At 38.7% G+C, this 14,927-nt stretch overlaps 1 protein-coding gene across 7 annotated transcripts in view; it reads left to right on the forward strand.

The window, feature by feature from the left end:
- The window catches only part of CLTCL1 (clathrin heavy chain like 1), an 86,774-nt gene that overhangs the window by 18,762 nt on the left and 53,085 nt on the right, over window positions 1-14,927 (forward strand). For all 7 annotated transcript variants that reach the window (XM_019710154.2, XM_019710157.2, XM_019710156.2 and 4 more), the window contains exons 2-4: window positions 672-879; window positions 9,348-9,616; window positions 14,226-14,387. In XM_019710154.2, coding sequence (XP_019565713.2) covers window positions 672-879; window positions 9,348-9,616; window positions 14,226-14,387 — 639 coding nt within the window. The remainder of the gene's footprint in view (window positions 1-671; window positions 880-9,347; window positions 9,617-14,225; window positions 14,388-14,927) is intronic.

The raw sequence follows: 14,927 nt of genomic DNA on the forward strand, positions 1-14,927 counted from the left end.
TGATTTCAGATTACACAAGCAGAAGCAATCCATACAAAGATATATCAGACCTGTTGACTTTTTATTAACCTTGGACTTGCCAAAAAGTATTCAAACTGACTTAGAAATTCATTTATATCATATTTAGACAGACTTTATGATGTGTAAGGAAATACTTTAAGCAAAAACTCTTGTCTAGTTCTTTGTTATTGCCTGTTTTTGGAGAAGCCAGTTTTGTGTTTCCTTGTTTCCCCATTTTGTCCCCACCTTCACCCTCCAAGACCTCCTTCTTGCTGAGGCGCTTCTCAGCTGTGGGCTTATCTGTGAGGTGTTCTTTTGTAGGATCTGCCACCCCCTCCCAGCTGGTCTCTTCCTGCCTGTGTCACTCATGGCATCCTTACTTCTCTCTGGTATTATCTTTATTTTTGTGATAAGAGTTGATCAGCCCTGAGGGATTGTAAACTCCTTGGGAACTGACTCACAGCCCACTGTGGATGCATTGTCTGTACCTGTTAAAAATACAGAAAGGCAAGTCAGCAACTGCCTTGAATATTCACTTAATGTTAACTTCTTTTCTAAACTTGTTTAAATTTTTCTCCTTCTTCTGCTAGACTTAGCTAAATAATGTGTTAGATCTAATCTATTTCTGAGAGGAAAAACTTACTGTAATCAAATGTTTCTTTTCTGTTTAGCTCCAAAACCTGGGAATTAATCCAGCCAACATTGGATTCAGCACACTGACCATGGAATCTGACAAGTTTATCTGTGTCCGAGAGAAAGTTGGCGAGCAGGTGCAGGTCGTGATTATTGACCTGAGCAATCCAATGGCGCCGATCAGACGGCCCATCTCCGCAGAAAGCGCGATCATGAACCCAGCCTCTAAAGTGATAGCTCTGAAAGGTAATTTTAGAAAGGAATTTCAAATCACTTTACATGCTTTTTACTTTAAATATTGGACAAGTGTCAGTAAACTTACAGAAAAGTATCAATATTATTAAACTTAATTCCAAACATTTTAGCAAAAGCTAAAATTAATACTCTGAGGGACCAGCAAACTGCCTGTTTTTATATAACTCTAGCATATAAGGATGGTTTTTATATTTTTAAAGAGTCATAAAAACAGAACAGGCAAATAATGTGACAGAGATCTTATATGTGCTTTTACAGAAAAAGTTTGCTGACTGCTTGCATTACTGGCCCAAGTATGATATTCCTATTTTTATTGTGAAACATTGCCCTTTGAGTAGTCATGTGTGTTTCTTTTACAAACATTATCTTTTCCCCTTTATTTTTAGAGATAGATTGAGTGTAGGCTAATGCAGTGCCAGCCTAGCTGTTCTTGGCTTAGGTGGGGAAGGGAGAGGTGGTGGGATGGCGCCCCCTTGTGGTGACATACTGTTCACCTTGCAGATTTGAATCTGACCTGAGGTTGATTGCCTCAGGAGATTGGACCTTTTTTTCAGTTTTTTATTTTTGTGAGGCTAAGTATTTTGTGCATCATGTAAAACAAGTTATTTTTAACCAATCTAAGGACAACTTGACAATTTTCAAGCTAGAGGAAATTTCCTCTGTGACCCCAGGCTATAGTTCAACTTCTGGTTCAGTCTTTTTTTCTTTCTTTACTACTTTATTCAGGAAAATTTACATGCCATAAAATCCACCATTCTAAGTGTACAGTTCAATGATTTTTAGTAAATTTATCGAGTTGTGAAACCATCACCATGCTCTCTGGTTTTAGAATATTTCTACTACCCCAAAAAGTTCCTTTATTCCTGTTTGCAGTCATGCCCCCATTCCCACCACTAGCCCTAGGCATCTACTAATATTCTTTTGACCTCTATAGATTTGCTTTTTCTGGACATTTCAAATAAACGGAATCATACAATATATAGTCCTTTACTATTGAATTCTTTCACGTAGCGTAGTGTTTGAGGTTCATCCACATTGTAGCTTGTATCAGTAGTTAGTTCCTTTTTATTGTTTTTTTGTTTGTTTTTTAATTCCTTTTTATTGTTGAGTAATATTCCATTGTATGGCTCTATGACTATCACATTTTGTTTCTCCATTCACCAGTTGATGGACATTTGGATTGGTTCCAGTTTTTGGCTATTATAAGTAATGCTGCTATGAACACTTGCCTATATAAGCATTTGTGTGGATATGTATTTTCATTTTGGGGGAGTAAATACCTAGGAGTAAAATTGCTGGATCATATGGTAAATCTGTTTAACTTTTTAGGACACTACCAAACTGTTTTTCAAAGTGGCTGTACCATTTTACATTCCCACCAGTGATGTTTAAGGATTCTGGTTTTTCCACCTCCGCTTAATGTTGTCAACACTTGATATTATTATAGCAATTCCAGTGGTTATATACTAGTATCTCATTGTGATTTTAATTGTATTTCTCTAATGCCTAATGATCTAGATCTGGGTTAGGTATCTTTGCATTTACTTGTTAGCCATTCATATATCTTTTTGGAGACGTGTCTATTTAAATTTGTTGTTCATTTCTTAATTGGCTTATTTGCCTTATTATGGAATTTTAAGAGTTCTTTATATATTTTGGATATAAATCATTTATCAGTTATGTGATTTACATATATTTTCTCCCAGTTAGTAGCTTGTCTTTTTATTTTCGTAATGGTATCTTTTGAAGGGCAAAAAAAATTTAATTTTGATTAAGTCCAATTTGTCAATTTTGTTCTTTAATGGATCATACTTCTGGAGTCCTATATAAGAGCACTTAGCCTAACCCAAGGTCATGCTAATTTTCTATATTTTCTTCCAGTGGTTTTATAGTTTTAATTCTCACATTTAGGTCTGTGGTCCATTTTGAATTAATTTTTGTGTATGATGTGAGGAAAGGGCAGAAGGTTTTTTCTCACTTTCTCTCTTTATCGTTTTCTTGCTTTATTTCTCTCTTTGTCTCTCTCTTTTTATTCCTCCCTCTCTCCTCTCTCTTTCTTTTGAAACTATTTTAAACTACGTCATTTAAATTTCCACATACATTTTAGGATCAATTTGTCAATTTCTACAAAAAGACTTTTGGAATTTTGGTAGGGATTGTATTGAATTTATCAATCAATTTGGTAAGAATTTCCATCTTGCCATTATTGAGTCTTCTAGTTATTCAACATGGAATGTCTTTCCATTTGTGAAATTCTTTAATTTGTTTCTGTGATGTTTTATACTTTCAATGTACAAGTCCTGAACTTCTTTTGTTAAATTTATTCCCAAGTCTTTTATTATATTTTGATACTATTATGTACAGAATTGTTTTACTGATTTCATTTTTGGATTGTTTGTTGCCAGTATATAGAAATATAATTGGTTTTTATATATTTGTATCCTATACACTTGCTAAACTTATTAGTTCTTAGACTTTTTCGTGGATTTTTTATATACTGTATGTCATGGATATCTGCATATACACAGTTTTACATTTTTTCTAATCTGTATTCTGTTTGCTTCAACATTGCATTGGATAGAATATCCAGTAAGTTGTTGAGTAGAAGTGGCCAGAATGGACATCTTGACTTGTTTCTGATCTTAAGGGAAAGAATTTCATCCTTCACCATTGAATGGGATGTTAGCTGTGGGTTTGGGGTAGATGAATTATTAAGTTGAGTAAGTTCCCTTATATTTCTATTTTGTTTAGAATTTTTATCATGAAAAGGTGTTGGATTTTGTCAAATGCTTTTTCTGCATTTATTGAGACTACCACATGGTTTTTGTCTTTTTAAACATAATACATTGCATGAACGGATTTTTGGGTATGAAACTAAGCTTACATTTCTGGGATGAATCCTTCTTGGACATGAGTATAATTGTTTTTCTATGTTGTTGGATTTAGTTCACTAATATTTAAAGAAGTTGTCTAATTTTTATGATATGGTTTCTTTCTCGTGATGTGTTTGTCTGACTTTGTAAGTAGATTAATAGAATATTAATAGAATGAGGTGGGAAGTGGTCTTCTATTTTCTGAAAGAGTCTGTGAAATATTTTTTATTTCTATCTTCTTTATGTATTTCATAGAATTCAACAGTGAAAGCCTCCTGGGCTTGGACTTTTCTTTGTGGGAAGATTTTGAATTAACGAATTCAACATCTTTACATGCTACGAATCTTCATAATTTCTGTTTCTTGTTGTGTCAGTTTCGGTAATTTACCTTTCTAGGACTTTATCCCAGTCATATAAGTCTTCTAACATGTTTGTATAAAATTGTTCATAATATTCACCCATAAGCCTTTTAACTTCTTTAAGGTCACCAATGATTTCCTCGTTTCCATTCCCGATTTTGGTAATTTGTATCTTCTCTTATTTGTGATCAGTCTAATTAAGGTTTGTAAATTTCCTTGATTGTTTCAAAAAGCCAACTTTTTGTTTCATTTATTTTTCTCTATTATTTTTCTGTTATTTTCCTTGGTTTTTGCTCGACTCGATTGATATGTTTTTGTTGCTTTGGGTTTGGTATGCTCTTATTTTTCTAGTTTCTTAAGGCAGAAATGGACAAGTTCTTAGAAATATATAACCTTCATAGACTGAATCACGAAGAACTGGCAAATCTAAATGGACCAATCAATAGTAAGGAAATTGAAATAATCATCAAAAACCTCCCAAAAAATAAAAGTCCAGGACCAGATGGCTTCACTAGGGAATTATACCAAACATTCAAAGATGACTTAATACCTGTCCTCTCAAACCCTTCCAAAAAATTGAAGTAGAGGCAGTACTTCCCAACTCATTTTATGATGCCACATTACCCTAATACCAAAATCTGGTAAGGATAACAAAAAAGAAAACTACACACCACTATCTCTGATAAATACAGATGCAGAAACCCTAAACAAACTACTAGCAAATTGAATACATTAAAAAGATTATACATCACGATCAAGTGGGGTTCATTCCAGGAGCACAAGGATGGTTCAACATACACAAAGCAATCAATGTGATATACCACATAAACAAAGTAAAGGGTAAAATTCATATGATCATATAAATAGATGCAGAAAAAGCAATTGACAAGATACAGCATTCATTTATGATTAAAACACTTATTAAAATGGGTATAGAAGGAAAGTACCTCAACATAATAAAGGCCATATGTGACAAACCCCCAGCCTCAGCTAAAAAGCTTTTCTTCTAAGATCAGAAACACGACAAGGATGCCCCTCTCACCACTGTTATTCAACATAGTGTTGGAAGTCCTTGCCAGAGCAATCAGTCAATAGAAAGAAGTAAAAGTCATCCAAATTGGAAATGAAGAAGTCAAATTGTCACTTTTTGCAGATGACATGATTCTTTATATAGAAAACCCTAAAGGCTCCACCAAAGAACTATTAGAAAAATAAACAAATACAGTAAAGTTGCAGGGTACAAAATCAATGTACAAAAATCCATTGCGTTCCTATATATTAATAATGACATTTCAGAAAAAGAACTGAAAAAAATTCCTTTTGCAACAAAAAGAGTAAAATACCTAGGAATAAACTTACCAAAGGATGTTAAGGACATATACACTGAAAACTACAAGACATTATTAAAAGAAATTGAAAACACAAAGAAATGGAAAGATATTCTGTGTTCAGGGATTGGAAGAATCAACAGAGTTAAAAAGGCCATATTACCCAAAGCAATATACAGATTTAATGCAATCCCCTGGAATCAAAATCCCATAGGCATTTTTTAAAGAAGTAGAACAAAAAAATCATCAGATTTTTTGTATGGAATCACAAAAGACCCCACATAGTCAAAGCAATCCAGAGAAAAAAAGAACAAAACCAGAGGTATCACACTCCCTGACTTCAAATTATTCTACAAAGTGACAATAATTAAAACAGCGTGGTATTGGCAGAAAAAAACAGACACACAGGCCAATGGACAGAATTGAGAAGCCTAGAAATAAGCCCACATATATGTGGGCAAACAGTTTTCGACAATGGAGCCAAAAGCATACAATGAAAAAAAGACAGCCTCTTCAGTAAATGGTGCTGAGAAAATTGGAAAGCCATGTGCAAAAGAATGAAACTAGACTGCTGTTTGTCACCATACACACTAACTCAAAATAGATCAAAGACGTACATATAAGACCTGAAACAATAAATTGCATAGAAGAAAACATAGGTACTTAAACTTATGGAACTTGATCTTAGAGAGGTTTTTATGAATTTGATCTCAAAGGCAAGGGAAATAAAAGCAAAAATAAATGAATGGGATTATATCAAACCAAAAATTTTATGCAAGGGGTGGCCGGTTAGCTCAGTTGGTTCGAGCGTGGTGCTGATAAAAATCTTCTGCAAAGCAAAAGAAACTTTTGGCAAAACAAAGAGGCAACCAACCAAATGGGAGAAGGTATTTGCAAACAACACCACTGATAAAGGGCTAATACTCAAAATATGTAAAGAACTCATACAACTCAACAACAACAAAAATAAACAGCCCAATTGAAAAATGGGCAGAGAACCTTCACAGGTACTTCTCCCAAGAAGACATACAAACAGCCAACGGATATATGAAAAGAAGCTTAACTTCATTAGCTATTAGGGAAATGCAAATCAAAACAACAGTGAGATACCACCTCACACCTGTTAGAATGGCTATTATCAACAAGGCAATAGCAAATGTTGGAGAGGTTGTGGAGAAAAAGGAACCCTTATACACTGTTGGTGGGAATGTAAATTGTACAGCCACTATGGAAAACAGTATGGAAGTGCCTCAAAAAATTAAGAATAGAATTACCATATGACCCAGCAATCCCTCTTCTGGTTATCTACCAAAAAAAATTATCTGAAAACATTTATTCATAAAGATATGTATACCCCTATGTTCATTGCAGCATTATTCACGGTGACCAAGACATGGAAACAACCAAAGTGTCCTTCAGTAGATCATTGGATAAAGAAGATGTGGTACATATATGCTATGGACTGTTACTCGGCCATAAGAAAAGATTAAATACTGCCATTTGTGACAAAATAATCTTGAGATTATCATGCTAAGCGAAATAAGTCAGACAGGGAAAGTCAAGAACCATATTATTTCACTCATGTAGGATATAAAATTGAAAGCAACAAACAAACAAGACGTACAAGCAAAAACTCATAGACACAGATAACAATTTAGTGGTTACCAGAGGGAGAGAGGGGAGGGGGGAGGTAGAGAAGAGTAAAAAGGGGGTCAAATATATTATTACAGAAGGTGATTTGACTTTGCCTGGTAAACACAGTGCAGTGTACAGATGATGTATTATCAAATCGAAACTTGAAACCTATATAATTAATTTAACCAATATCACCCCATTAAATTTAATTTAAAAATAATAATGAAAATAATTTAAAAAGAAAAATGTCTGGAACTATTTCCACAGAAATTCTCTGATCTCACATCATCTTCTCTCCTTTCCCACCGCCTACTCTATGCCACAGGACCCCACTAGATGCACATGGCAATATACCAAGACTGTATTATTTTTAAAAAGAAAAACAAGATTAACTTCTGTTGTTAAAGAAAGAGAAAAGATTTGGAAGCTCCTTTTATATTTTTTAAATTTTATGTGTGCCTGGAATCTACTCCACCACTACCTCCAAGATTCTGATGAATCTTTACTTTTCTTGCCTTGTTGCAGCAATAGGGAGGATGTTAGAGACATTCTGGCAGTGGGGAAGGTTGGCTTCGGACAATTCTGACATAACTCTCAGGTGGGCAAAGGCATATACAGGGATTACAGGTGAGGGTAAAAGGTAGCACATGTCCTTTGAAAAATCAACGCAGGTTAGTTTGCCTGTGGGACTTAGATATTTCCTTTTTAATACCCTCACATCACTTTGAAATAACTCTATTTTAGTGTTTATCATAATGTATCATTGTCTCTCCCTCTCTAGATTAAAATCCTTAAAGATACAACTGTATCTTACACATTGTTCTCTCCACAATTCCTGGCATACTGCCTTTCACATAGTGTGTGTTTTCATAGATATGTATAGGATGAATGTTTGTAATAAAACTTTAGAAAGGCTATTATAGAAGTTTTTATAAATAAAAGAAATTGTGAGGTGAAATGAATTTATTGGAACAGTCACATTGGTTAACAACACATTTTTTTAAAAAATTTTATTGGGGACTGTTGAGGAACAGTGTGTTTTCCCAGGATCCATTAGTTCCATGTCAAGTCGTTGTTTTCAGTCTAGTTGTAGGGGGGCGAAGCTCAGCTCCAATCAAGTCGTTTTTCAATCTAGTTGTGGGAGGCGAAGCTCAGCTCCAAGTCAAGTCGTTGTTTTTCAATCTAGTTGTGGAGGGCACAGCTCACAGTGGCCCATGTGGGGATCGAATCGGCAACCTTGTTGTTAAGAACACTGCTCTCTAACCAACTGAGCTATCTGGCCAACCAATAAAGACAGTTTTACTTCTCTTTTTGGTCTTTATGCCTTTTACTTTTCTTGCCTTATTGCATTGGCTAGGATATCCAGTACAATGCCAAATAGAAGTGGTCAGAGGAATAATCCTTGCCTTGGTCCTGACCTTAGGGGGAAGCTGTATTTCACTTTAGCTCTAAGGTTTGTATAGATGCCAAGATCAGAACTCAGCTTTTTATCAAAGGTGAAAACAATATGAGTTTCTTCCTAGATGATTAATGTCAAAGCCTTTTGTCTACTAGGCACTAGCCACATGAGGCTGTTTAAATAAAGTTAAATAAAAGTACAAATTCAATTCCTGAAATGTATCTTAATGGATACATTTCAAATGCTTAAAAGCCACATGTAGCTAGTGTCTACTGTAACGAACAGTGCAAATACAGACCATATCCAGCGTTGTAGAAAATTCTATTTGACAGCATTGATCTAGAACTTTAGACAAAATAACCCTGTTATGTGAAGAAGTTAGTTTAATTTGGAGGGATGGTTGTATTCTTTTCTGAAAGTTGGAGACACCAAACAGTGGAAGAATGTCTTATGTTTTTGCTGACTTATCCAGAAAATTTTTTTTATTTCTTTTATTCGTTTCAGGTGTACAAGACAGTGTAATAGTTAGACATTTACACCCCTCACAAAGCAGAAAAGTATTTTAAAACTGGAAGAAATCAATCTAAAACTGATTATCTTGATAATTGCTTCAATAGAACTAATTTCTGATTTTATTCATATAGCCTATAAACACTCACTTTTACGTTCTTCTAAAGAAGGACCTAATGCATAGGAAGCTCTTCTCTATATTCAGACATCAAAGTGTGGTTAATTACTTGATCAGATTAGCTATAAGTAGTAAAATTCAAAGTAATATTAAAAGGATTCAGAATTAAGAGGGTAAGAATTTGTCTAGCAGATTTTTAATTTATCTTTCTCTAATCTTCATCACATCAAATACTAGCTGGGAAGACGCTTCAAATCTTTAATATTGAGATGAAGAGTAAAATGAAATCTCATACGATGGCAGAAGAGGTGATTTTCTGGAAATGGGTCTCTGTGAATACTGTTGCTCTGGTAACTGAGACCACCGTCTACCACTGGAGCATGGAAGGTGACTCCCAACCCGTGAAGATGTTTGAGCGACATGCCAGTCTGGCAGGGTGCCAGATGATCCAGTACCGAACTGATGAGAACCAGAAGTGGCTGCTCCTCATTGGCATCTCAGCTCAGGTAAGCTTTTGGCTGCCTTCAGGGGCTGGTCTGATGGAGCATAGAGGCCTAATGTTAGAGTTGGTGTAGGTTGTAAGGCAGAAGGCATAGGCCCAGGACTGAAAGAAACAGCGGTTACAAAGAAATCCAAACTTTTAATCATAGAAGAATTTTAATTCAACTTCTGCCCATTAACTGCTATATTCCATCAGGTTACTGATACCCATTTTTGAAACTATTTCTGACACAGTTTTGAGAAGTGAGGAATTTTGTAGAGCCACTTAGAACCCACAGGACTAAGGAAGGTGTTTTGGAGCCGTATTCTGAGGGCTTTAATGGAATGTTACTGACTCATGTCCTTTTATAACGAAAGCAGTAATTTTCTGCCACGCTTCCTTTTTTCATTCCTGGTGGCTAATCCAGTCACCAGGTACTTGAGGACTACAGGATGTTTGGCTTTAGATCTTTGTTAACTTATCCTGGCTGTTGAATGGTTTTTCCATAGCCTGTTGGGGAAGGTGTGACTGCCGGATTCTAGTACTTAGAGAATTGTCAAATGTTTGAAAACAATACCTTAAGTCGGGGAAGGCCCACAATAGAGGGGGCCTCTAAATTGCATTATGCCAGCTATAAAAGTAAACTTTGGAAGGAAATTGTGCAAAGCAGTGGAAATGGAAGAGAATGGCTCTTTCTGGGTGTCTGGTACCTGTAGAAGGCATAAGAGGCAGGTAGGGGCAAGACTGAGCCGCAGGCTCTGTTCTGCAGGCAATGGGAGTTCTGCAGCAGATTTTAAAGTGAGAATGATACAATTCATTTGCTTCTCAGCAGTGTGGTGGGGTAGAAATAATGCTATCAGTGATGTTGAGGATGGACCACCACAAAGACTGCAGGCTGGGAGGCTGGTTGACAGACAGATACAGGAATAAAGCCATATAGTGTGTTCTGGAGTAAAGACATGTATGAGAAAGGTGAAGCATGAGCAAATATGGAAGGAGGACTTCTTTCTACTTTGGGAGTCTCTCACACTCTGCAACACCCAGGAGAAGTGAACCGTATGTGATTTAGATGGAGGCAGTGGCATTGGAGAGGAAGAGAAGAGGCAAGACTTCAGATTTTAGAGGTGAAATAGCTAGAACTTGGTGATGGACTGCATCTGTCTGGGAGAGGAGAGTTAGATGATAATGGCATTTGTCTCAGGATGGGACGTAGATGAGGGAGAGTTGAAGTAGCGTCAGCTTCTGTAATGTACCAACAAGTTTGTCTTCCCAGGTGACCTGGGAATTCTTTAATGTAATTGAAGGGACTTGTTAAGAGTCACAGAGCCTTTCAATGACAGGCCCAAAGCTTCCATTTAGCCCTAGTTATTTCTTATTTGTCAGGGCTGAGGGTTAAGTTTGAGTGACAGTGTATTTGCAGGAAACCTCACATCAAATTGGGATAATGGACATTCCTATTGTTTCTACACATGAAAGAACATTATAATGCTATCACCCATAACAGAGCTTGTTTGGGCCTGATTGCCAAGGCTTACATGAAAGGAATCATTTTATACCCAGGACATTTTCTGTGCTATATCATCTCTTATCACCTCTTTCCTTCTACCTTTGGCTTCCTTCTGAAAGGATGAATGCTGCTGGCCTTTGTGGTAGGCAGAGGTTGCAGAGAGTTCAGGTGTTGCTAATGGAAACGAGGATGGGAATGTTTGCGATGTGAGGGGGAGGAGTCTTAAGTATGCTGAGAAAACCTGTGAGGGTCACCAACACAGGTCAAATCTCCGTGCCAGATGTTATAATGGTAAGTTTTCAAGGTAGTGTGAGCATGAAAAGAAGGAATTGATTCACTCTATCTTTGTGAAGCCCGCAGGGAAACTGGAAGAGCACTCTCTCACAGCCTGTCAAGATTCAGTGGGAAAGCTAAGCTTGTTTGAGCCTTTATGTTGCCTTCGGAAAGAGATCTCTAAAGTTACAGGACCCTCAATCAAAAAAGGAAATTACTCACAGTATAGTCTTTATCACTCTTCCCTTTATTGCCCAGAAAACTTTTTGCTTTTGAGGGCCCTATTTATTCTGTGAAGCTGGATCTTTGTTCTGAATCTGCTCTGGAAGTGTGTTTGTTCCCCCAGAAATGAAGATGTCTGAGAGGTTGGACAGAAATAAAGCTTTAAGCTGAGACTCATAAAACTAGACTGGAGTTAATTCAGTCCACATTTATTGCCTGCCTCTAATACTTTTCTTGAAAACCTTTTGCTCCAGTTTTACTAGAGTACTTACAACCCATGATCAAAAAGTACGGTGAATGTTTAAATATTAAAAAAAATTATTACAGGGGCGGGCCCGGTGGCTCAGGCGGTTAGAGCTCCATGCTCCTAACTCCGAAGGCTGCCGGTTCGATTCCCACATGGGCCAGTGGGCTCTCAACCACAAGGTTGCTGGTTCAACTCCTCAAGTCCCGCAAGGGATGGTGGGCTCCACCCCCTGCAACTAAGATTTGAACACAGCACCTTGAGCTGAGCTGCCTCCCTGATGGCTCAGTTTGTTGGAGAGCGTCCTCTCAACCACAAGGTTGCCGGTTCAACTCCCACAAGAGATAGTGGGCTGCACCCCCTGCAACTAGCAACAGCAACGACCTGGAGCTGAGCTGCGCCCTCCACAACTAAGACTGAAATTTATAAATAGCAAAAATGTATTTAATAAAAACCAATGAGGGGCTGGCCAAATTTTTTCAAATTTAAAAAAAATTTAAAATTCTGAAGACATCTAAATCTAATGTATTCTTCATTTCAGCTATTATATTTTTTATTTCTTGCTGTTTCCTTTTTGTTTCTTTTTATTGAAGATCTCCCTGAGATCATTGAGAATTTTTATAACCAGTGTTTTGAACTCTCTGTCTGGTAGATTACCTGTCGCCATTTTGTTTAGTTCTTTTTCTGGAGCTTTGTTCTATTTTATTTGGGATATGTTTCTTTGTCCCCATTTTTGCGGCCTCCCTGTGTTTGTTTCTATATATTAGGTAGGGCTGCCATGCTTCCCAGTCTTAGGAAAGTGGCCTTATGTAGTAGGTGTCCTCTGGGGCCTTATGTCACATAGTTTCCCTGGTCACTTGAGCTGTGTGCTACAGGTATGTCCCATGTGTGGGTTGTGTGTGCTCTCCTGTTGTAGTTGAGTCTTGGTTGCTGTTTGCACATCAATGGAAGGGATTGTCCCTTCGGTTGATTGGTTGTGAAGACTGGCCGTAAGTACAGTGGAGGAGTTGTGGTGCAGGGGCTGACCCTACAGAACAGGATTTGCTTTAGCAGGGCTCTGGTGCATGCCCAGTCTGCCCTTTGGGTGTAATGTCCTTGAAGGCGACTAGGTGATGCTCCGGCCTGGTTTAAAGCTGACCACTGGACATGCCAGCCCTGGGGTCAGCTTTGAACCAGGGCTGACATGTCCAGTGGTCAGCTTTGAACCAGGGAGGGGCCCTGCTGCAGGCCAAGTTCAACTGTAGCCAGTGCCCTGCCTGGGGCCACTTGGTAGGAGCCACAAAGCGATCCTCAGATGGCCGCCACTTGTGCTGCATTTAGAGGTGACTTGAAAAGCCAAGCCATAAACTGAGTCCCGCTGCCACTAGTGTGAGCAGCTTCAGGCTGCTCAGCCAGAGGTACAGGACACACCGAAGCCAGATGCTGCTTGTTTGAGTTTTGTGAACCTTTGAAAAATTTTAGAAAAGTCTGCAACATGAGCCAAGACAGGCCATATGTACAGAAATGCCACTGGAAGCGACTTGGGCATGCCCGAAATTTCGGTGGGGCGGAGTCTCTGGGAATCACTGGGTGGGGTGAATGAATGGTGCTAGCCAAGTTGATAGACACTCGTATCGTGGCCATGTGCATCTGCGTGCTGGGGGATGGGAGAGTTCAACGAAGAAACAGTGACTTCCACCAACTCCTTTGTTTGGGAGAGAGCTGCCCCTCCAGCCCTCATTCTGCAGCCAGACAATTGAGTTCCTCCCCGTATGTCCCTGGTGCCTTTTGAGCTGCTGCCCTAGTGCTGGAGTTCAGAGTGAGTGAGTCCATCAGCGAGTAAGTCTGTGCCCGGGCCCTTTAAGAGGAACACCTGGGACAACAGCTGTCCTTGTCTCACTCAGCTACAATCTCTGCTGCTTTGCACAACTGGAATTTATGGGGACTTCTTTCTCGGGCACTAGAACCCTGGACTGGGGAGCCTGACATGGGGCTGGGACCCTTCACTCCTCTGGGAGGACATCCACAGCCTAGATATCCTTCCTGATTTTTAATGGTCATATGCGAGTATGTGTGAGACCAGCCTGTTCTGCATCTCTGCCCCTCCTACCAGTTTCAAGGTGGCTTCTTCTATATGTCCTTAGTAGTAGGGCTTTGGTTCAGCTAGACTTCAGGCAATCTTCAATGATGCATGTTCTGTAGTTTAGTTGTAATTTTGATGTAGTTGTGAAAGGAGGTAAGCCCAGCATTTACCTACTCTGCCATCTTGACCGGGAAATTATAGGCTTATTTTTCATTAGCAGAACCGTATCAATATATATGAGACTTTCATTTCAGAAACATTTATTTTAACAATTGTTTATGTCTGTCTCTTTTCTCTCCCTTTTATTGCACAATATCTTTTCTTAGCAAAACCGTGTGGCTGGGGCAATGCAGCTCTACTCCGTGGATAGGAAGGTCTCACAGCCCATAGAAGGCCATGCCGCTGCCTTTGCAGAGTTCAAGAGTGAGGGGAATGCCAAGCCTGCCACCCTTTTCTGCTTTGCTGTACGCAGCCCCTCAGGGGGCAAGGTAACATCTACTGCACTTTGTATTTTCCCCCAGAAAAGCATCCTGAGTCTATGTTAGTGTCTATGTGAGTGTAATTGGTAACCACTTAGCCAGCATCTCAAAACCAGTTTATAATTGAGTATGGGGAATGGCCTGCAGGTACTTCATATGAATGAAGGCTCTTGCTGTATTTAGAACCACTCACCTATTGTACATGTTGGTGGTTTTGCAGCTACCATTTGTATAAAGTTAGTCACCTGAAGTCAGCTACTGATTAATTGGTACCTTTCCATTAAAAGTCCTCTGACAGAATCTGAGCTAAGCATTGGGGCCAAAGGTAAGTGAGGCACGGTTTCTGTTCTCATACCTCAGTCTCATGGAAGCCAGAGCTGTGAGAGGGCCAGTGCATGCCATCCTCACCTAAGGCACGTGAGTCCTACGTGCCTGAGGTGTGGGTCTCCCTAACAGAGCTATGGAAAGGAGAGGCCGTGTCCTGGGAGAGAGCTGAGTTATGTTAGGCTCAGGGGCATGTCCAGCACCTGTTTGGCAGGGCTGCTGTGG

This window comes from Rhinolophus sinicus, linkage group LG16 (genome assembly GCF_036562045.2).
Source record: "Rhinolophus sinicus isolate RSC01 linkage group LG16, ASM3656204v1, whole genome shotgun sequence".
In the NCBI taxonomy this organism is placed as follows: Eukaryota; Metazoa; Chordata; class Mammalia; order Chiroptera; family Rhinolophidae; genus Rhinolophus; species Rhinolophus sinicus.